At 45.4% G+C, this 22,992-nt stretch overlaps 1 protein-coding gene across 8 annotated transcripts in view; it reads left to right on the top strand.

The window, feature by feature from the left end:
• The window catches only part of OFD1 (OFD1 centriole and centriolar satellite protein), a 46,527-nt gene extending 28,697 nt beyond the window's left edge, over positions 1 to 17,830 (top strand). For 7 of the 8 annotated variants that reach the window (XM_044235269.1, XM_044235268.1, XM_044235272.1 and 4 more), the window contains 12 exons: positions 724 to 815; positions 1,226 to 1,415; positions 2,342 to 2,472; positions 2,976 to 3,087; positions 4,771 to 5,376; positions 5,863 to 5,986; positions 10,054 to 10,154; positions 11,363 to 11,473; positions 14,183 to 14,340; positions 16,653 to 16,799; positions 17,331 to 17,398; positions 17,690 to 17,830. In XM_044235269.1, the coding sequence (XP_044091204.1) occupies positions 724 to 815; positions 1,226 to 1,415; positions 2,342 to 2,472; positions 2,976 to 3,087; positions 4,771 to 5,376; positions 5,863 to 5,986; positions 10,054 to 10,154; positions 11,363 to 11,473; positions 14,183 to 14,340; positions 16,653 to 16,799; positions 17,331 to 17,398; positions 17,690 to 17,732 (1,883 nt within the window). In that variant the 3' untranslated portion in view covers positions 17,733 to 17,830. The remainder of the gene's footprint in view (positions 1 to 723; positions 816 to 1,225; positions 1,416 to 2,341; positions 2,473 to 2,975; positions 3,088 to 4,770; positions 5,377 to 5,862; positions 5,987 to 10,053; positions 10,155 to 11,362; positions 11,474 to 14,182; positions 14,341 to 16,652; positions 16,800 to 17,330; positions 17,399 to 17,689) is intronic. The other variant, XM_044235270.1, reaches the window with a different exon arrangement.
• Positions 17,831 to 22,992: the final 5,162 nt, after the last annotated feature.

The following is a 22,992-nucleotide window of genomic DNA, read 5'->3' as shown; positions in this document are numbered from 1 at the left end:
AGTTGGGCCTCTTCTGTATCCTAAAAAAGACAGAGCTAACACATCCTTGTCACTACAAAAGTTACCTGTTTTTTGTTATCTTAATTTCACAAAATAAAGTACTCTCACTACATTTTTGTGAACCTTAGTGTTTAACCTTCTGTATATTCACAAAGGTCAGTGATTTGTCAGCAGGATTTTATCCAACTTGATTTCAGCATATTTTGGTAAATGTGATTGTCAAGAAGGTGGCAGCCGCTTACTGACGTCCCTTCAATACCAGTCTTAACCATGAAAGAGACTTCATTTCTTCCTAAGGAAAATTTTGACTTCCCTGTCCCTGTGACCTAGTTTCTTATTTCTTTTACTTCTAGTGTATTTTTCTGTTCGTGATATTTTCACATGACCAATAACCTCTTAAACTCTTGTAGACATTAGCCCGGAACTAGGAAAGCTGGATAATTTTTCAGTCTTTGAGATATTTTGCATTTTAATATATGTGTAGCGGGAGGGCGTTTGCCACATATTTGACAGCTGCAGTTAACATCCCATCACCTGTTGTGTAACAGGGCTTATTTCGTGCTTGCCTGCTGATTTTTTTTTTTTTTTTTTGGCCCTGATGTCAGCTTATTTAGATAATGAAATAGTAGTCATTAGAGCTGATCTATGGGCCATAAATTATTAAATGATCTTATATTCACTAGGAAAACATGATGATGTTAATTGGTTGGCTCTTTCTTTCAGAAAAAGCTATACATTTGCAAGAGGAGCTCACAGCTATTAATTCAAAAAAGGAAGAACTTAATCATTCAGTAAATCGTGTCAAAGAGCTTGAGGTAATTGTTAAGCTTGTTGTTTTGAAACAGACATTAAGACAATGTATGAAACTTCAATTTTAGTCATACATAATTTATCTTCATTTATCCTCTTGATGTGTTTGGACTGTTTATTCCGTGGTTGAGCCCTTAGTTGCATCCGGAAAATGGGGTAATGATCAGAAGCGCTAGCTTTGCAGGACAGGGTTGTACACGGTAGCAGCTGGATGAACTTGGCCCTGGCCCAGCGCTAGGGCAAAAGATGGATGACTTGTACTGCGGGAGCTGGGGTCTGGTCGTGGAGAACCAGACTTCTGTCAAGGAACCTTAATTCAGTCGTGACGCCCAGCTCCGGGCGGCCCGCCAGCTTTCACGGAGGCAACCCTGTAAAGTCACCGTTCAAGTACCGGTTTTTCTGTTTCAATTTGCAGCTTGAGTTAGAGTCTGTCCGAGCCCTGTCTTCGGCAGTAACCAAGCAGAACCGTCTGCTGAATGAAAAGGTGAAAGAGATGAGTGACTACGCGCTCCTGAAAGAAGGGAAACTGGAGCTTCAGGCACAAAATAAATTACTTAAACAACAACTGGAAGAGACTAGAAGTGAAAACATGCGTCTCCTGAACCGTAGGTCTTTTTTTCTAATTGGCATGGCTTTGTAATTGCTGTTCGCTTGGTATTCTGAAAGCGCTTTGTCCTGTCAGGGAAGCTTCAGTTGGGAAGATTTTATAAAATTAAGATTCTCAAATCGGAGTTAGTTTTTGCCTGCTGCTATGTAGTCGTGGCACTAAGACAAAAAAGGGCCCCCGGCTCCCCTTGCCCGCTGAACCGGCCAGTGGGGACGCGATCAAGCGCTCAGAAGGAGGGACGAGCGAGGCTGAGGTGATTGTGATCCCTTCTCCATCTCCTCCTTGCGGAGTAGCCCTGGGCTGGCCCTGGGCCTCAGCAAAGTGAGATTCCTGACGCTTCACCAGCGCCCTGTGCCTGCTCGCTCCGTCCAGCTCCGGGAGTGCCTCCCTGCCCAACCCTCCAGGCCTGAGGACTAGTAACCGCGTGGCTGCAGTCCAGCCCAGGAAACTGCGCCACCCTTTGTGGCCACCCTGTGTAAGTGTCTCTTTATTAAAGGGTCTTCTGATGGCCCATACTGGGAACACCATCTGCTTGCTTTCTGGACCCTGAGTGCCGCTAACAGAGGCACAGGTTGGATTGGACCTAGGGGCTGTCACTGGCAGGCTTTGACAGAGCGTTCTTTCTGTGCCTCTATGCATAGTAGAGGAGGGAGGTGGTCATTCATGTTCATTTGAGGATTTGAAGGAGTTCGTATCCTGGGAGTAGAACTCTGAAGAGTGGTAGAGTTTGCAGTTATGTGCATTAAATTCTTTTGTTCTGAAACTGGTGATTCGGGATTGCTCTTAGACCATGTAGTAAAACTAATGTGAACTGTGTGCATATAAAGAAGGAGCAAAACCATCTTAAAGCCTCCTTAGCTGCTTTTGTGAAGGGAAATGAGAAAACTTCAGGTTGGTGATGACCAAGCTTTTTTACCTTCATAGGTATAGCTCAGCCATCTCCCGAGCTGCTGGTTTTTCAGAAAGAACTAAAGAAAGCAGAAGACGTTATCGCATTTGAGCATAAGGAGTTCGAAAGCCACAAGCAGGCTTTGCAGAAACAGCTGCAGAGTGAAGTGAGTATTGCTCTGGGCTCATCCGGGTGTCAGGGTGGTGCACTTTGTGGGTGTGTAAACGTCACACCTGCATAAATCAGATGTACTTTAACATAAGAAATTCCCCCCATATGCTAATCATTCCGCCAGTGTTCTTTCTCATCTGAGAAAATTCTTGAGTGATTGTGACATTATATTCATAATAGTGATACAATCAAGAGGAAAGTAAACTCCCCTACACACGTGGTTTTCCAAGTCGTGATGGTGCCCATTGTTCAAAGTATCCCTTGATCCTCACCCAGCGACTTAATACTGTCTGTCTCCTGTCCTGGAGTAGCTGCTGTGTGATTTGAGTAAAGAAGGAGCTAGAAAACTTGTTAGTGTGTTCTGTGGTTTCATAGGTATAAACCTGCTCAGATTTGGCAAAAAAGAGAAAGAATAAGCCAGAGGAGAGAATTGGTCCTTTTGAAATAAGTTGTGATTTGTCTTATGTTCATTTCTTTTCCTTCCCTAAATCTTTTCAGATCGAACATTCTGCACAGCTGAAGGCCCAGATACTTGATTATGACGACTCCGTAAAGAGGTTAACTATACAGGTTGCCGATTTGAAATTGCAACTGAAGCAAACCCAGACAGGTCAAAGACATTTTTAACACGTGTGTGTGTGTCTTTGTGTGTGTAAAGCTTCTGATGTTTGTGAAAATGTAATGATGATGACTCAGTGAATTTTTAGTAATTCTCATAGCACGGGAAGAGGGAAGAGTTATAGAAATATGTGTCAGCTGAGAAGTAAAACTTCTATTTCAGGACTAGCAACCAGGTCCTCCGCTATAGTGACCTGCTTTCACAGGTGCCCCTTGACTCAGGAGCGGTGTGGTAGTGACGCAGAGGTCCCCAGATTCATCCCGAACCTAGGCTTTCCTTTTTTATGTGTGACCCTGCCGCAAAGACCAGTTGACTGTTCCATGGTGTGCCGTGTCCCCGGGTAGACGTGTACTCGCGTGCGAGAAGCAGGGCTGTCAGAAAAACGAGCACCACTGCAAGCGGAGTCGGAAGCGCTCCTTGTTTCGGGTCCCCGTTGTGAAGTCCGTTCTCTGACCCTGGGCGCATTCCCTTGAACTTCCTTGGGCCTCAGTGTCCTCACTGTGTAATTGGGCTAGGAGTGGCGCTGGGCCGTGTGGATGAAGATGAAGCGAGATGGGTGGCAGTACGGGGCGTGGGGCACACATGACACGGAGGGGATGGCTGCTGCCGTCGTTTTCTTACTCCATTTTCACTGCTGTGCGTGACGTCCGCCCCTTCCTACTTCGTAACAGGGACGCCGAAGCTTCCGCACCTTCTTTCGCTGCTTGCAGGCACAAAGCAGGTTCCTCCGTGTTCCCGGTGGGCATGCTTTCTCGCTTCTTTGTTCCAAAACCGCCTCTGTCCCATTCGCACTCTGTCCTGGTTAGGCCCTTGTTCCCTTCTCCCCACACAGGTTTTCCCTTTACTCATTTCTACTCTTGCCTGCTCTTCACTGTCTCTCCATAATTCTGTTTGCTGCACTGTCCGCAGCTGGAATTCTGGTGACCTCATATCAGGAAAAATACTTCAAGAAGGTAGAACTTTTTGAATACCCGCGTTGCACATTGTGAGCCTCTGTCTGGCGGCATCCTCACGGAGGCGTTGCAGGAGAGGTAGTGGTCCGGAGTGCCGGCTTTGCCCGGGGCAGTGCCAGCGGCTCTCCGCCTTGCTCACTGGGTGAGCCAGCCTCAGTAGTCTCTGCCCTCCATCCGTAAAATGGGAGCAGTGAGCGTTCTTAGCCCACAGCGTTGTTGTGACTGCATGTCCTCCTTCCCTTATCGGAAACTCAGGCCATGGGCTCTGGCTTATGGATTTTGCCATGGCCCTGGGGGTTCTGCGCAGCGTCCTGCAGTGAAACACAGTAATTACTTCGTAATCAAATGGATGAATATTCATGCTAGGTGGAATAAGTGAAGATTGTAAATGTGTTTATGTTGGTTCAGGTCAAGCTTTTCAACCAAATCAGTTGGGCTTTGCCACCAAATAAATTAGGAATGTATTTTCAGTTTTCATAGCTTTTTAGATTTCACAGTTGTGTGTAATGGATTGTGAAGTAATATCATGTGTAATGAAAGGTACATATAATCTTTTGGTAAGTGTTAATAATTACCATCATGACTGCAGCTTCAGAAACTAATGTGGAAGCTTGTCCTTAATACCGCCTTTCGTTTTTGAAAAATCATGATCTCAATCTATTTTAACTCTCTTCTCTGCCTTTTCCTGTCATTTCTTACGTGGTCTTCTTGGAACCCGCAGCGCTCGAGAACGAAGTGTACCGCAGGCCCACGCAGTCTCTGATGGAGCCGTCCGTCAGCAGACTCCTGAGTGGCAAGACGGCCGTGCCTTGCGATGCAGATATAGATGGGGATTTCTTAAAAAGTCCTCTCCACCAGGAAAGGCCCATGGTGGTTATACCAAGGATCTTAAGTTATCCAAATGCAAGCGCAGAGAGCAGTTCCCGCGATTCTGACCTTGAGTTTGTAGCCAATACCAAGGCCAGGATGAAAGAGCTAGAGCAAGAGACCGAACGTTTGGAGAAAGCTTTCCAAAATTACCATCGAAGAGTTAGTCAACTCCCTGCTAAAAGCCCTTTAGCAGCCAAGAGCCCACCACCCCTGCACTTGCTAGGAACACTCCAGAGCATCGATTCGAGTTCATCCCAAAGACGCACTTGTGCCGAGGACAGAGTTGTCTCTGAGCAGCCTCCGGTGGGCATCCCCGAAGAGGACAAGAGCAGCACCTCGGAGGCGTGGGCGGGCAGCAAGGCCTCGCGGCCACGCAGGGGCACCACCTCCAGACGCCTCTCCTCCACTCCCGTTCCCAAAGCAAAAAGGAGCCTCGATGGTGAAATGTATCTGGAAGGTGAGCGGCTGCCAGGAGGGTTGCAGGAAGCTCTGGGTTTGCTCTGGTCCTCGGAGGGTCTCTTACCCGAGTCTGAGTGCAGCCTGCCCGAGGTGGCAGGAAGGAGCAGGAGCCCAGCCCGGGGTCGCCTGAGCCCCAGCACTGCTGTCCTCTCTCTGGAACTGCCTCTCCTGGTTAACAGGAAAGGTGTGCGGGGTTGCTGTGGGCAGTGGTGGGGTATTGTCCTTTTCTAGCAATTTCCTGGGCACGCAGACATGTGCAGAGCGACAGTGGCTTTCCCTTCACCGCTGGTTAGTTGGGTACATTTTATTATTCCTACTGTAGTTACATTTAGGGGCTTGAATTGTTAGTTTGGTGAGATCACTTAGGTCCTACACAGCTATTTACAAGGGTAGTAGAACTCATTGTCAGAGTAATAGAACCGTTTGGAGAACATGTTGCTGTCTTCTCCTTGCAATTCTTAAAGTCAAGCCTTCTGCCCCTTAGGTCTGGGCCGATCCCATACGGCTGACCCCAGTCCTTGTCCCGACAGAACGCCCCGGCCTTCATCTGCTGAGTCCAGGCACAGCGCTGCCCTCCACCCGCGGCCCAGTCCTCCACAGCAGGCCAGGTAATACCACCTTCCCCTGGACTTCAGCTGAGTCTGCTGAGCTGCTCGGGGTCTCACCCTGGACTCGCTGGGCTTTTCGGTGGCAGTATAGAATCGGTAGTCAGCTTGTAAGATGACGTGTGATCTTTGAGAGTGATCTAAATTACCTCGGCCGGGGGTGGGGGAGGAACATTGTTTTTAGTAAAGAAGTAATTTCTATTTGTTTGCTAAACTTCGCATATAGGATCTATACTCTGCTACAAGTAAACAGCTTCGTACTTCAGAATAGACCCAGTTGGGTGCCTGGGTGGCTCAGTTGGTTGAGCGACGGCCTTCGGCTCAGGTCGTGATCCCGGACTTCCAGGATTGAGTCCTGCATCGGGCTCCCAGCTCCTTGGGGAGTTTGCTTCTCCCTCTGACTTTCTCCTCTCTCATGCTCTCTCTTACTGTCGCTCTCTCAAATAAATAAAATCTTTAAAAAAAAAAAAAACTGGTTAACAGAGATAAAACAAATGGACCAAATCTGCAAAAACAAATTCAGTTTAAACTTAAAACAATTTCACACATCACTAAAAAGTCTTACAGAAATATTTTGGCATTTAAATCTAAACAAACAAGGTTCCAGTCTTTTTTGTACTTGAGCACAGTTGACAATGTTACATTCATTTCAGGTAGAAAGTGTAGTGAGGGGACTTGTCATGTTACGCTCTGTTCCCCACAGTTGGAGCTTGGCCTGTCACTGTACAACACTGTTGCACGGCCCTTGACCGTATTCCCTGTGCTATGCCTTCTGTTTCCATGGCTTGTTCGTTTCATACATGGAAACCTGTACCTCCCCCTCCCCTTCACCCATTTTGCCCATTCCCCTACCCCTTCCCTCTGGCAGCCATCACTTTGTTTTGTATTTATAGGTCTGATTCTGCTTTTTCTTTGTTTATTCATTTTTTAAAAGATTTTATTTATTCCTTGTAGGGAAAGTGCACGTGAGTGGTGGGGGGACAGAGGGAGAGAGACTCTTAGGCAAACTCTGCGCTGAGCGTGGAGCCCAATGTAGGGCTCCGTCTCACAACTGTGGGATCTGGGATTGTGGCCTGCGCGGAAATCAAGAGTTGGGTGCTTAACTGACTGAGCCAGCCAGCGGCCTCTGTTTGTTTGTTTTTCAGACTCTACATGTAAGTGAAATTACATGGTATTTGTCTGTCTCAGTCTGATTTATGTCGCTTAGCCTAATACTCTCAGGTCTAGCCGTGTGTTGTTGCAAGTAGCAAAAATCTCATCCTTTTTTATGGCTGAGTAATACCCCATTAGGTATAGCTATGTATGCACCACATTTTCTTTACCATTCATCAGTTGTGGATACTTGGGTTGCTTCCATATCTTGGCTATTTTAAATAATGCTGCTGTAAGCATAAGGGTACACGTATCTTTTGAGATTAGTGTGTTCCTTTTCTTTGCATGAATACCCAGTAGTGAAATTACTGGATCATGTGGTATTTCTGTTTTTAATTTCTTTAAAAGATTTTATTTATTTATTTGACAGAGAGAGAGAGAGCACAAGTAGGCAGAGAGGCAGGCAGGGAGAGAGGGAGAAGCAGGTTCCCGTATGAGCAGAGAGCCCGATGTGGGGCTCGATCCCAGGACCCTGAGACCATGACCTGAGCTGAAGGCAGAGGCTTAACCCATTGAGCCACCCAGGTGCCTTGTTTGTAATTTTTTGAGGAACCTTCATACTGTCCACAGTGGCTGCACCAGTTTGCATTCCCACCAGCAGTGCATGAAGGTTCCTTCTCCACATCATCACCGACACCGGCTGCTTCTTGTCCTTCTGGTTATAGCCATTCTGACCTGTGTCAGGTGATACCTCATTGTGGCTTTAATTTGCCTTTCCCTGATGAGTGATCTTGAGCCTCTTTCCACATGTCTGTTGGCTTTCTGTAGGTCTTCTCTGGGAAAATATCTATTCAGGTTCTCTGGCCATTGTCCTCAGTTTATTTGTGTTATTGGTGTTGAGTTGTGTAAGTTCTTCACATATTTTAGATATTAGCCTCTTCTGGGATATATCATTTACAAAAATCTCCCATTCAGTAGGTTGCCTTTTGTTTTATGATGCTTTCTGTTTGCTGTCCAAAAGCTGTTTATTTGTCGTAGTCCCAACAGTTCAATTTTGTTTTGTTTCTCTTGTGTCAGGAGACCTGTCTAGGAAAATGTTGCTAAGACGGATGTCAGAGACATTACTGCCCGTGCGCTCCTCTAGGATTTCTGTGGGTTCACGTCTCCCATTTAGGTCTTTAACCCCTTTGAGTTGATTTGTGTGTGTGGTGTAAGGAAGTGGTCTAGTTCCGTTGTTTTGCATGTAGCTGTCCAGTTGTCCCAAGACCATTTGTTGGAGAGACTGTCCTTTCCCCACTGTGTATTCTGACCTCCTTTGTTGTTAATTGACCGTATTAGTGTGGGTTTCTTTCTGGGCTCTCTGTTCTGTTCCCATTGATCAATGTGTCTGGTTTTGTGCCAGTACCATACTGTTGTATTACAGCTTTGTAGTATGTCTTGAAATCTGGGCTTGTGCTACCTCCTGCTTTGTTTTTCCTCGAGATTGCTTTGGCTGTTTGGGGATCTTTTGTGGTCCCATACACATTTTAGTATTACTATTTGTTCTGGCGCTGATTGCACTGAATTTGTCAATTGCTTTGGGTAGCAGGGACATTTTAACATTATTATTTCTTCCAATCCACGAGCATGGGATATCTTGCCATTTGTGTCATCTTCAATTTCTTCCATCAGTGTTTTACAACTTTCAGAGTACAGGTCTTTCAGCTCCTTAGTTAATTTTTTTTTTAAAGATTTATTTATTTATTTATTAATTTGACAGACCAAGATCACAAGTAGGCAGAGAGGTAGGCAGAGGCGGGGAGGGGGGTGGAACCAGGCTCCCTGCTGAGCAGAGAGCCCGAGGTGGGGCTCGATCCCAGGACCCTGAGATCATGACCTGAGTCGAAGGCAGAGGCTTTAACCCACTGAGCCACCCAGGCACCCCTCCTTAGTTAAGTTTATTTCTAGGTGTTATTTTTTGGTGCAATTGTAAATGAAATTGATTTCTTAATTTCTCTTTCTGCTACTTTGTTATTATTATGTGGAAATGCAGCCCATTTCTGGGTATGAATTTTCTAGCCGTGACTTCCCTGAATCCATGCATTTTAATGGTTTTTCGGTGGAGTCTTTAGGATTTTTTATGTTTAGAATCATGTCATCTGCAGATGGTGGCAGTTTGGTTCTTTCTTTCCAATACGGATGCTTCGTGTTTCTTGTCCGATGTCTGTGGCTAGGACTTTCAGTACTGTGTTGAATAAAAGTGGCAAGAGTAGACATCTTGTCTCATTCCTGATCGCATAAGGTTCCAGTTTGTAGATCATTGAAATAAATTCCAGGCAGTGGGTCCTGGGGTGCGACTGGTGAAGCAGGAGGCAGCGGGTGTATTGAGGAGCTCAGCAGTGGGTTGCCCAGTCTGGGATTTGAGTCATACAGAGGTGCCTGGTCCCCATGGCTGGAGACGCTGGATCCTTAGTTCCGGGCTCCCATCTGGGCTTCTGCGTATTGACTCCGTTACACTGTGCAGAGTTGAAAACTGTCACATGTGCCTGTTACAATCCTAATGCCTGTAATGGTGTTCTATATCATTCTTTGTTGTAATAAAGCCAGGAAGAAAGCTGAGTTAGGGCCCTTTGACGCACGTGGGCTTGTAGTATAACCTCTTCAGCCGACCTGTGCTGAGGGTGTGCAGAATCTGGGTCTCTCAAAAATGCTTTCTGGTTCTTGAGGAAGTTAACTCGTCATAGGAGCACTGTGGCAATGGTGGTAGTGCCTGTCTCGCGGCTTGTGGTGGCCGTGAGGGGTCACCAAGCCAGCAGCTTAGAGGGACGCCTGGTGCGTGGAAGGTGACCCCGGCAGCCTAGCTCTTATTCTCCGAGAGCCCAGGAACAACTGCTTTCTGAAAGCATTTTCTCGAGTCCCAAAGGGTTTTCGTTGCCCTGTGCTCTTGGGTTTTACATTCCTACAACTTGACGCTCTTGACTTTTGTTCTTCCATTCTAGTCTTTGTCAAAGACGAGTGGAGCTTCAGGACAAAAGTGAATTTTCAAATCCGGCCAACCTACCTCTGAAGGACAATGAGGAATTTGAATCATCTTTCGAATGTAAGTTCAAATACAAGTACTGGTTTTTATAAGCTCAAAATGGAGAAAGCTTAGTTTTGGTGAAACATACTCATTGTCATGAAGAGCAGAGCAGTTACAGATTATGACATTTTTGTTTTGTGATAAAACCACAAATACAGGGTCGCTTGGGTGGCTCAGTGGGTTAAGCCGCTGCCTTCGGCTCAGGTCATGATCTCAGGGTCCTGGGATCGAGTCCCGCATCGGGCTCTCTGCTCGGCATGGAGCCTGCTTCCCTCTCTCTCTCTCTGCCTGCATCTCCGTCTACTTGTGATTTCTCTCTGTCAAATAAATAAATAAATAAATAAATAACAAACCACAAATACAGATATATTGCCCCATCTTTACATCACGAAGATTTTCAGGGCTCTGCATTCTGAGTTCCATTAAGCATTTCAGGGTAGCTCACAATATCAGAGTTGGAGCTGAGCCTGTAAGTGAATCCTTAACTCAGTTTACCAAGTTTGGGATTGCCTCAGATTTAAAGTAAGTGATTTTTAAGAATTCTTTTTTCCCTTTTATGGAACATGAGTATGCCATTACTTTTATTGATCCCATTGACTGCCTAAGATTTAGAAAGCCCGTTTTTAAAATTCAAGAATGGAGGTAAAATAATACAAGCTTGTGAGTCTGGAATTGGTATCCTGGCTGTGGCCATGCCCCAGAGCCCAGCGCGGAAGGGTAAGTGGGACAGAGCCGTAGCGTGGCTCATGCCCGCGGTTCTTTCCAGCTTGGCAGTCTTCGTATTTCTGCGTAACCTGCCATTTTGCTTCATGGTCTCATGGCCAGTGTGCAAGTATCAGGTTTTGAACATTTAAATGATAAGGCTTAGTAAGCTTTTCAAAATCCTTGTGACCAAGTTTGTTAAATCACTGATCTCAAGTAGAATTCAAGTGATTTATCCGCTATCCAGGTGAATTCTTTCCCTTGGTAGATTTTCCTACTAGGGAACCAGTGAGATTTTATAAAGGAATCTAATTCTTGAAAGCAGGACAACACTGGGAGAAGTGAGTACCATAGTCAGGCGGCTTTGATGCAGACTTCTAGAGTTCTCTAGGCAAAGAGCTGGCCCTGTTGCTTGGGCCAAAACTCGAGCGCTTCACCGTGAGTTCTCCCTACACTGCGCTATGCTCCCTTCTCCTGCCCTCGCTGTGGAGGACTCACGGGACGCTTGTTTGCACCTCGTGTAGATGCAGGGAGCGCGGCGAGGCAGTTTGAAGCGGATGGTCTCCATCCCGCCGGCGACATGCCTCATGTGGATGCCGCCGCGGCTGCCGGACCTGTGTCCTGTCACTACCCGAGTAAGTTTTCTTCTGTTTCAACGAACAAAGTAGATTAATGAATTCATAGTGCTGAATCTTACTGTGTTTTCTCTTCCACCATGCCTTAAGAAAGTAGGACAAGCAAAACCTTGATATATTTCAGTCTGCAGAAAAGCTGCTGACGTTGCAAGGAAACTGGCCATGAGGTTTGTCTTGCCGGACCCACCCCCCTCTCTTTCCTCTTGCCTCTTCCAGCTGACCCACTTCCTCCCCAGCGTGGAGGAAAGGTGTAATGGGGAGCTTGGGGCTTTGCTTCCAGGGCTCAGGAAACCGCCAGGTCCGCCAGGTCCTTTTCTCCTTGGACCGAAGTGTTGAAGCTTCAAAGTTGAAAGGAAATGCCTCAAGTAAAACTGGCTACTGGTCCTTTCCAAACACGGGGAGATCATCCTCCCTAAAACCTCCGCGGAGCCTGTTACAACCAGTTTCTTAGTTTGAGACCCGGCTGGGAAAGTGAGCAGTCGCTGACGGAGGCATGAGACTTGGAAAGGGATGATTTTTGCCAATTCCAGAGTAAATGATGCTAGAGATTGATTCTGCCTTTTCTCTACTGGGAAGTTTCCTCATGGCTGGGCAGACAGCAGTGTACCAGCCCAGGCCCCTGCTTCCTGGAGCTTCTAGTAGGAGAGTCGGGCAGTCGCCAGGCCATCGAGGACCTCCGGTGGGATAGATACCGACGGGGACTGTGGCACCCGAGAGCAGGTCTGATGGGCAGGCATTTGGCCAAGATGTAGTGAGGAGGGAAGAAAAACAACGGGATAGAATAAGGGAAAGCAGCTGAGCAGACAGGTGTTTTGTTTTTGACACACAACATAGATGATAGTAAATGGCTTTTGAAATGACTGTTAAGTAGTGTGGTTATGTTGCAGTCATTGAGAAAGTCTCTTACATTGTTGTTTGACTTCTTTATCTGGAGTGCATAGGGAGACGCAAAGGCCCCAGGCTCAATACCTTCCTGCCAGTGGGACCGCTTCTTTTCTTTGTTATTAAGGTCCAGGGTGGTTTCATTGTGCCTGGGCAGCTACAAAGTGCACCTCCCAGGGAAGAAGCAGCCCTTTTCATCTGTTTAAATTAGCTCGCAGACAGCATTCTCATTCTGGGGTTGCTGCTCCGTGTGAGAGCCTGGCACATCGGGGAGTAGCCCTCGTTCCCCCAGCAGGCAGGAGGCTGCGTCGCTGCTTAGGGAAGTGGTCGGCACCTCCTCCGCTCTTAGAATTTCATGACCAGGATTAAGAGAGTCTTGTTGTTCCTGTCCTATTAGTAAAACTAACTTTTTGCTAGTGACTTAGGACAGGGCATGGCCGTGAGGTTTGAAGTCCCATGGTGAACCTGTGCACTTGCCGTTGCTTAGCATTGCTGGGGAAGGTTGAGGTTAGAGGCCAGGGCTGGAGGAGGTCAGCACAGTCATCCGTGGACTTGAGGTTGAATTCAGCATGTGAGGCATGGGGGCCTGTGTTGCAGGCTGAGGGAACAAACGATGAAAATACGGTCCTTGGCCGGAAGGAATACAAGTAGAGAAGATGGATGCCTGTGGGTCGTGACAAGGCAGCTACAAAGGCCGGGCGAATGTGGTGCTGGAGGGCCAGGTGTGGCTTTAGGAGTAAGGAGGACCTCACCCAGGAGGTGGCTTCTAAGTGGGGGCTTGCGTAGCAGGTGAGGTTGTGGGGGAGGGAGGGAGCACTCGGGTAAGGAGGCCGTGGAAGCAAGGGCATAGCATGAGGCCAGCGCTCAGCGGACAGCGGGCGTGCGGCTCCGTGGATGGCAGGTCCGAACGTGAAGGTTACGGTGATAGAGGAAGTCTGGAAAGAAGGCAGATTGTCAGCCTGAACCGCTATGGGTTTGAACTCCCCCAGAGCAGAGAGTGTGCGGAGCAGACCCAGGAAGTGACCCGCGCTCGCAGTGGTGAAGGTGGGTTGCCTGCAGGCAGAGGGACCAGCGTGGTGGAGAGCACTAACTAGGTGGTGGCAGCGCCCCGCAGTGCAGCAGGAGGAAGGGCCTGTGAGCCCTGCTGGCCGAGTGGACATAGCCCGGGAAAAGCGTGATGAAGGAGGCATGCTCTGTGATCAAGCGTGGTTACGGAACCCTCCGCAGGAATGAGGAGGCCAGGAAGGAAGCCAGGGCTGTGGGATCTCCAAGGGTTGATGGCGGGAAGCCTGTTAGAAGCCAGGGCGTGAGGAAACAGAGAGGTTGAGCCTGGAGAAGGAGGTGTGGGAAGGGTAGGGGATCAGCCTGGAGGAGGTGGCAGTGAGCTGGCCCTGGCCGTGGGGGGTGGGGCGGGGTCGGTAGAGCGGCAGGAGAGATGGGATGCCTGCGCGGGAAGTGCTGGGGAAGAGAAGAGGGGCTAACGGCTAACGGAGTCCTGTAGCTGCGGGCAGGCTCCTAACCAGAGGCACGGCTTGCCTTGGGAAGAGTGGAAGTGAGCAAAGAGCATAAGAAGCTGTGATTGGGGGGGCGTGGGAGGCGGTTAGAGTTCTCATCTGAAGGGTGGCCGGTCTTCATCTGAGCAAAGTAAAAGGCAGGTGCGGGGCTAGGAGTGGGTTTGGGGGCTTGAAGATGGAGCAGGCCAGGAATCCATGAGAAACCACGCAGAGTCTTCCTGAGCCTTGGCAAGGGCCCCTGCAAAGCAGCCGTGTGTATAGTTGAAAAATCCGATGCCGGAAACTACGTACCCTTCCTTTTCTGTCCCGTTAGGTGTGGATCAAAAACAAATGGGAGAACAGAAGGAAGAAGAAAAAATGTGGGAAGAGCACATGAGAGAACGCAGGCAGAGAGAAGAGAGAAGGCAGAGTGAGCGGCAAGAAGCTTTAGAAAGGGAACGAAGAGAACTAGAAAAACTGGATCAAGAGCGGGTAATGCTAAGTACACACAAATTCTCTGTGCTGCTTTTCCTCTGGGGGGCCTCCTGTAAGTACTTTGCTCCCAGGGACAGGAGTCCTTAATGTGTCCTGAAGTCATAGGAGTGACAGGTAACTTTGGTTTGGGATTTCTTCTACCATACATTATTACAGTGTTACTGACTACGTTCCCTACGCAATACTCCAGATTGCTGTGACTTACACTTTCTATGACTGGAAGCTTGTACCTCTTAATCCCCTTTATCTATTTTGCACACCCCCTACCGCCTCCCTGGCAACCACCAGTTTGTTGTCCGTCTTTGAGTTTGGGTGCTTTGGGTTTGTTTCTTTGTTCATTTGTTTTGTTCTCTAGATTCCATGCATAAGTGAAATCACATGGTCTTTGTCTGTGTCTGACTTATTTCACTCAGCGTAATAGTCTCTGGGTCCGTCGTGTTGTCACAGATGGCAGGACCCCATCCTTTTCCTTTCTGTGGCTGAGCACTGGTTCATCGCGGGCACAGCCCCTCTCCACCCACACCCCCATGCGCAGACACTGGGCTGCTTCCCTCTCTTGGCCGTTGTGCCTAATGCTGCAGTAGACATCGGGGTGCGTGTGTCTTTTCAGATGACTGTTTTCATTTTCTTTGGGTAAATATTCAGTAGTGGAATTACTGGATCATCGGGTAATTCTGTTTTCAGTGTTATGAGGAACCTCCATACTGTTTCTGCAGCGGCTGCACCCGTTTGCGTGCCCACCAGCAGGGCACCACAAGAGTTCCTCTTTTCTCCACATCCTCACCAACAGTTGCTATCGATTTTTTCTTTGGCTATAGCCATTCTGACAGGTGAGGTGAGAGCTTACTGTGGGTTTGGATTTGCATTTCCCTGATGATGATGTTGGGCATCTCTTTGTGTGTCAGTTGGCCATCTGGATGTCGTCTTTGGAGAATCGTCTATTCAGGCCCTCTGCCCACTTTTTAATTGGGTCGTTTGGGTTTTTTGGTGCTGTGTAAGTTCTTTATATATTTTGGGTATTAACCCCTCGTTGCATATGTCGTTTGCAAATATCTTCTCCCATTCAGTTTGTTTGTTTTCGTTCTGTTGATGGTTTCCTTCACTGTGCTGAAGCTTTTTATCTTGATGTGGTCCCAGTAGGTTTTTGTTTGTGTTTGGTTTTTGTTGTTGTTGTTTGGGGGTGGGGGTTCCTTTGCTTTTGTTGCCCTTGCCTCAGAAGACGTATCTAGAAAGATGTTGCTAAGGCCAATGTCAGAGAAGTTAGCGCTGGTGCTCTCTTGTAGGATTTCTGTGGTTTCGGGTTGCACATTTAGGTCTTTCATCCATTTTGAGCTTATTTTTGTTTAAGGAAGTGGCCCGGTTTTCCCAACATCACTTACTGAAGACACTGTCTTTTCCCTGTTGTATATTCTTGCCTCCTTTGTTGTAGTCAGTTGACCATCTAAGCATGGGTGTACTTCTGGGCTCTCTATTCTGTTCCAGGGATCTGTCTTTGTGCCTGTTCCATACTGTTTGGATTACTATAGCTTTGGTAGTATATCTTGAAATCTGGCATTGTGATACCTCCAGCTTTGTTCTTTTTCAAGATGGCTTTGGCTATTTGGGTCTTTTGAGGTTCCATACAAATTTTAGTTATTACTATGTTTAGTATTAAAAGCCTGCGGTAGGCATCCCAGTCGTCTTTGCTTAAGAGCACCGAGAAAGTCTGTGTGTAACATAGACCTTAGGAGTTCAGCAGCAATGGGGAGGTTTTGCAAGCTCATTCTCATGCATTCTCATCTGGTCCTGGAAACAAGCTGTAAAGAAGGTGGGCTTGGCTTTGTTCTAGGTCTTTCCTTTTTAAATGGGTTTTAAAGAAGACATTCAACGTCAGCTAGCTGGAACTAGGGTAACCCTGCGGAGGTGACTACTGGTCAGCGGTGGCTTTCAGGGGCATCCCTGCTCTCCTCCTTCCTCTGGTTCTCTTCTGGCCTTCTCGGTCCTGCTTCTGGTCCCAGGCACATGGGTTACTCTGGCCACTTCATATACCTGCTGAGTCTTACCAGAATTTATCTTCCCTATGGATGTTCCTTGGACCCCTGGTTCATCTGGCATAAAGCACAGGACACTTGAGGCGAATTAATGCCTTCCTTCATTGAGATGACCTGTTTGCCCCCCTTTGATAGCAGTGACTTCAACTAAAAAAACAGTTCTTTGGCATGCAGGTTGTACTTACAGGACCAAGATTATATTACTGTGCCCTTTTAAACACTTATAGGTTGTTTTAATGTGTTTATGTATTTCCTGTGTTGGCACCTATAATTCCACAGAGGATGATTGAAGAGTCCTTGAAGATTGAAATGGAAAAAGAAATCAGTGTTGAGGAAATGAAAGGCCAGTCCGTTTGTGGTGAAAATCCTTTGGAGAAATACATGAAAATTATTCAGCAGGATCAGGACCAGGAGACAGCAGACAAGGTGCTAATGCTGTGGACCGGCCTTCTGTGATGGGGGCTGCCAAGATGCTTTGGTTTGTTCCAAAACTATAGGACCCAGATCTGCCTTCTCCATTGGAGCCAGAAAGGTGGAAGCATAGAAAATCCACAGTTCAGATAGAGCCTTGAGTCTTTTTGATACATAAGACTCTTGACAAAATTTCCTTGCTTTGCTTGGGTGAAGATTGAAGAGGTTTTGATTTGTCATATTTTATAAAAGTTTAGGATGTCTATCATTTTAAGAACAACATAATGAAGGTCTGTTCATGAACAATGAATGCCTGAGTACTGTCCGAAGCCCTGGCGTTTTACTTCTTTCTCACCGTGGGTGTTGAGAATGGGCAACATATGGGGTTTTTTTTGATGTGCTTGCTGAATTTCATGTTTAAAAGTCACCTCTTTCTTAGACTTTTGAATTGCATCTATTTCTCACATTAGTCCTGAGAGAAATCGGAGTGTTGAATAAGATTGATACATAAGTAATTTCAGAATTCTTTTTCCCTCTTTGTGTCAGAGTTCAAAGAAAGTTGGCAGAGAAGCCTCAGAAGTGGACACGCTGCCTTCTAGCGACAAAGACGAAAGGTATGGTTTCCTCAGTGCGGTGTTCCTACACAAACAATTATGTTGCCGATGTGTCGGCCAAGGGGAACGTTCAGATACTTGAGTCTCCCTGTGAGAAATTAGTGAAACAATCAAAATTAAGGACTTCAAAAAGATAAATCTGTTTCATTTTTTAATTTGTGAAATTGCTTCTGGGCGAAATTTTAAATGAGGATGGAAACCCTACAAAGAATGCGAACACTCTAAGGATTCCTGAATAAACTCGACAAGAATTTAATAAATTAAAATTGTTTTTATCTTTCCCCAATTTAGTTTCACGGGCTTTTCTCACGAAGAAACAGATGACTTTTGGTAACCATGTTTGCTGTCCAGCATCTTACCCATATAACTAAATGCCTATGAATTCTTTGTAACAAGACAAAATTCTCAATAAAAATTTTATGTGTCATCCTATATGATTCTGTTTTTCATAATTTTGTTTGGTTTCACGATATATAAACCAGAAATCATCTAGTCAAGTAACACCTCTTCAGAATTTTTCCTTTCAGGCTTTCCATGACCCTAGAATGGGGGTTTTTTCCTCCCCATTTTTGTCTTAGGTTATATTTATTTGAAAACCTCTTGGTCAAGTTCCAGGCCTCTATTTTGGAAGTTTCAGCTGCGTTCCTTACCTCTCCAGAGTTGGGCTACCCACTGTCCAATAGGAGTTTCATCTTCCCCAACATTCTCCATCTGATCTGTCCCTGAAAATAAGGACACGGGTCTTTCTATCCCAGGTGTTAGAAATAATACAGTATCACCTCTGGTCTTTACTTCTCACATCTTTTTCTTGAGAATGAACACAACCCCTTCTTAGATGATGATAAAAAGGAACATTTACTTAGCACTTTCTGTGTATCAGGTGCAATTTTAAACCTTTATATGTATTAACTCACTTAATTCTTACATCATCCGTATGAAGCATGTGTATTCTGACCGCCTACAATTTACAGATGAAGAAACACAAGGCACAAGGAGTTTCGTAGCTCCATCGGGGTCTCACAGCCATCGGGTAGCAGAGCCAGGATGTGTACACCCCTCCCCCTGCTTGTGCACATGCTCTCTCGCAAATAAATAAACAATCTTTAAAAAAGTTCAGTTCCTTTGCCCATTTTTCTAATTGTGTTGTGTTTTGCTATTAAGTCATATGAGTTCTTTCTATATTTTGGATATTAACCCTTTATCAGATACATAGTTTGCAAATACTTTCTTCTACTTGGACAGGTTGCTTTTTCACTTTGTTGATGGTGCCCTTTGTTGTACAGAAGATTTTTAATTTGATGTTTTGTTTTGTTTTGTCTGGTTTTGAGGAGTTTGAGAACTGGAGTTGATTCTTTAGGAAGTGTTTAGTAGGATTCACCAGTGAACCCATCTAGTCCGGGCTTTCCTTTGGGGGAGAGTTTTGATCACTGATTTGATCTCCTTACTACTAATTGGCCTCTTCAGATTTTCTTTTCTGTGTGTGCGTATGTGTGTGTATAGATTTTATTCATCTGAGAGAGAGCATGAGCGTGAGCGGCGGGGGTGGGGATAGGGCAGAGGGAGAGGCAGACTCCCTGCCAAGCAGGGAGCTGGACCTGGGCCTCTATCCCAGGACCCCAGGATCATGAGCTGAAGGTAGACGCTTAACTGACTTAGCCACCCAGAAGTCCTGGTCTCTTCAGACTTTTCTTTCATGGTTCAGTTCTGGTAAGTTACAGGTTTGTAGGAATTTATCCATTTCTGCTAGGTCGTCTAGTTTGTTGGCATATAATTGCTCATAATAATACTTGTGTGGTATCAGTTGTAATGTTTTTTATCATTTGTACTTTTAGTTGAGTCCTCCCCCACCCCCTCCTTGGTTAATGTAGCCCAAGGTTTTGTTTATCTTTTCAAAAAACCAAGCTGTTAGTTCCATTGATCTTTTCTGCTGTTTTTTTAGTCTCTAGTTCATTTATTTCTGCTCTGATCTTTGTATTTCCTTCCTTCTGCTAGTTTTGGGCTTAGTTTTTCTTGTTGTAGTTCCTTGAGTTTTTTTTTTTTTTCCCCTAAAGATTTTATTTATGTATTTGACTGACAGAAATCACAAGTAGACAGAGAGGCAGGCAGAGAGAGAGGGGGAAGCAGGCTCCCTGCTGAGCAGAGAGCCCGATGCGGGGCTCAATTCCAGGACCCTGAGATCATGACCTGAGCAGAAGGCAGCGGCTTAACCCACTGAGCCACCCAGTTGGTCTTTCTTGTTTCTTAGTGTAGGTATTTACTGCTGTCAACAGCTTTCTTAGAAGAGCATTAGCGGCATCCCATAAAGGTTGGTATATTTCCCTTTTCATTTGTCTCAAGATATTTTTTATTACTCTTTCTTTGACCCATTTGTTGGGCAAGAACATGTTGTTTAATTTCTGTGTATTTGTGTATTTCCAGCTTTATTCTTATAATTGATTTCTAGTTTTATATGATTGTGGTTGATACGATTTCAGTCTCCTTAAATTTCTTGACTGACTTTGTGGCCCAGCCGTATGATCTATCCTGGAGAATGTTCCGTGCGTGCTTGAGAAGAATGTGTAGTCTGCTCCTGTTGGATGTGTGAAAATTAATAAAGGGAAATCTTACTTAGAATGGCATTGGGAAGCCCTGTCAGGGGAGCTTTCCCACACATGAATTGTCTGTCACAGCTTACTTCATTCCTATGCCAGAAAAAGTTCACTTGATTGCTCCAGCAGGGGAAGGAAGATTTTCTAGCCCAGCAACAACCTAGCCAATGAGAAACTACCACAGTTCAGACAGTAAGTAACCATCAGCACCCTAAATTTCGTTCAAAGCAGCCCCCCAACTTCCTCCTTTTTCTCTATAAAGTAAGGTTTTTCTCCGTTGTTCTGCAGACTCTGCCTGTGGTTTGCTTGCGTGTTCTGAATTGCCATTCCTCAGCTATTCCTGAAGAAACTCATTTTACTGGTAAAAAGAACTTGCTATTTTATTTATCAAGTTCATGTTACTTGGTGCTCAGAAGTGGGATCTGAAGGAGATGAACGCCTGCGGAAGGAACAAGCCTCAGAGCCGTGTGCGATACACACTCGAGCCCTTGGTGCTCCCTGCTTCTCTGACTCCTCTTTTTTCTTTCCGTTGGGTAAATCCCCTCCCAGATTCAAGCTCCCTCCCTTGGTTGAGCTGACTTTATTTGGCATCTGGTTTGGTTTTTATGAAGGCACTCCCCACCCCGACCTGGTGAGCACTCTTTGGTTTCTGTTAGCCCTCTTTTGGTTCGCTGCACCTTCTTGGTAATTGACCCGTCCTGGTCCAAAGGGGGAAACACACGATTCCCGGTGTTTCAGAGCAGCTCTTAGAAAACAGGGTCCCTTGAAGGTAAGACACTTTAGGGAATCTAAAGGCATGATGGGTTTGCCCTAGCCCTTGGACCAGGCTCTTGGCCTCTGTGGAAAAATAGGCAAACTTTTGGATAATTTGGAATTGTAGTGGCCATTCTCGGAAACTTTGACTTAGATAAATCCACCTTAAGGGGTACCCTTATAGAGAGAGGATCCCAACCCTCTCAGAGACAATGGGGTGCATTCTTTGGTATGCAGAAGCTTTTGAACAACAAAATGATTTTTTTAAAAACCTCTCTAAGAAGGATTCTTAACAGCATGCAAATAGAAGGCCAAGCAAACGTCGGCCATCTAAGCAGGTCACCTTTCCGTGATCTGTCTGCCTGAAACCTAGCTTGGGTGCAGCCATTCTTTGAGTTTTGTACTTGAGACATGATTAAGGTTAAGGTTTTTGTTTTTTATTTTATTTTTTAAAAAATATTTTTATTTATTTGACAGAGCACAAGCAGGGGGAGCAGGAGAGGGAGAAGCAGACTCCCCACTGAGCAGGGTGCCTGCTGTGGGGGCTTGATCTGGGGACCCCAGAATCATGACCTGAGCTAAAAGCAGATGCCCAGACAACTGAGCCACCCAAGTGCCACTGCTTTTTTTTTTTTTTTTTTTAAACAAAAGCTCTTAAGTACTCTGTTTGTCTGTTTATGTATGTCTACATATGTCTGTATTTTTCTATTTACAGGTAGTATTGCCAAAATTAATTTGTAAAGAGCTCCATTTGATTGGCTTAAAGAAAAACAAGTGCATATATAAATTAAGTAAACTAACCCAGATGTCTCTTGGGTTCACACGTTCCCAGATAATCAGTAAATAAAAGCTAATTTGTTGATTTAATGAAGACAAACATGTCTTAGAATTATCAACATTGACTATAATGCAGACATAGAACTTTTATTCTACCTGGGTTTATTAGTCAGTATTTATGCTATCTCTATTGCAAAATCTGTCAGCAAGAAAATTTATTTAAATGGTGGCTGGCATTGTCTGATATCTCATGAAGTTTTTGTGAGCTAAACATGTGGGAACAACATGACTAGAAGAACGAAATGAGATAAGAGTTTTTAGGTGTAGTAATTATGTTTTTATGGCTTGTGTGGTTGAAAATAGCTTCCCCAGATCTTTTTGGGTAACTTTAAATTTGAGAGTTTTGCTGAGTTAAGTTAAATGATGGAATTTCTTTAGGTATCTGGGTAATTTTTTAAACAAGGTAAAATACTAAAACACTAATGAACATAGATGATCCACTTTTGGCTTCTTATTACAGAGAAACTAAAGGTATTTGAGTCTATTAGTAAACACACTTTATGCCACTCTGAGAAAGTGTTTTATGAGAAAAACACATGGTTCTAAAAATGATAAAATGTATTTATAAATCTGCTAGTCCGTAATTGCTTACATTTTCGTGTTTGCTATGAATTAAGGATTCTGAGCGTTAAGAATTCTAAATACCTGTAAAAATACAACTGTTAGAAACAATAAGCATGAAGGAAAACAACTATAAATGAAAGTCTTGCAGAGAAAGTAGGATATGTGTTTTTGGTAAAAGAAGGTATGAGGAATGGACATGTATTTTGTTGAGGAAAATGAAAATTATTTTCTCCTAAAGGAAAGCTGGCTGTTTCGGAAAGGGAAAGAAAAGAGCAAAGGGCAAACCGAAGTGGACAAGGAGAGTTGGAGAAGGTTTGTGGAAAAGGGGTCTCGGGAAAAATATTTTATATGTAATCAAGCTGACTAAGATTACAATGAATTCATTTAAAAATGAGTTTTAAGGGGAGCCTGAATGGCTTAGTTGGTTAAGCGTCTGCCTTTGGCTCAGGTCATGATTCCAGGGTCCTGGGATCGGGTCCCACGTCGGGCTCCCTGCTCTGTGGGGAGCCTGCTTCTCCTCCTCCCTCTGCCTGCCACTTCCCCTGTTTATGCTCTCTCTCTCTCTCAAATGGATAAATGGAATCTTAGAATTTTTTAAAAAAGGAGTTTTTGTGGTTTTTTTTTAAGATTTTATTTATTTATTTGACAGAGATCACAAGTAGGCAGAGAGGCAGGCAGAGAGAGAGAGGAGGAAGCAGGCTCCCTGCTGAGCAGAGAGCCCGATGCGGGGCTCGATCCCAGGACCCTGGGATCATGACCTGAGCCGAAGGCAGAGGCTTTAACCCACTGAGCCACCCAGGCGCCCCTAAAAAAGGAGTTTTGATAAATCAAAAGTATCCTGGTGTTCGGTGG

This window comes from Neovison vison, chromosome X, assembly GCF_020171115.1.
Source record: "Neovison vison isolate M4711 chromosome X, ASM_NN_V1, whole genome shotgun sequence".
Classification (NCBI taxonomy): Eukaryota; Metazoa; Chordata; class Mammalia; order Carnivora; family Mustelidae; genus Neogale; species Neogale vison.
The sequence above is the reverse complement of the archived record's forward strand: the minus strand, read 5'-3'. Positions and strand labels throughout refer to the sequence as shown.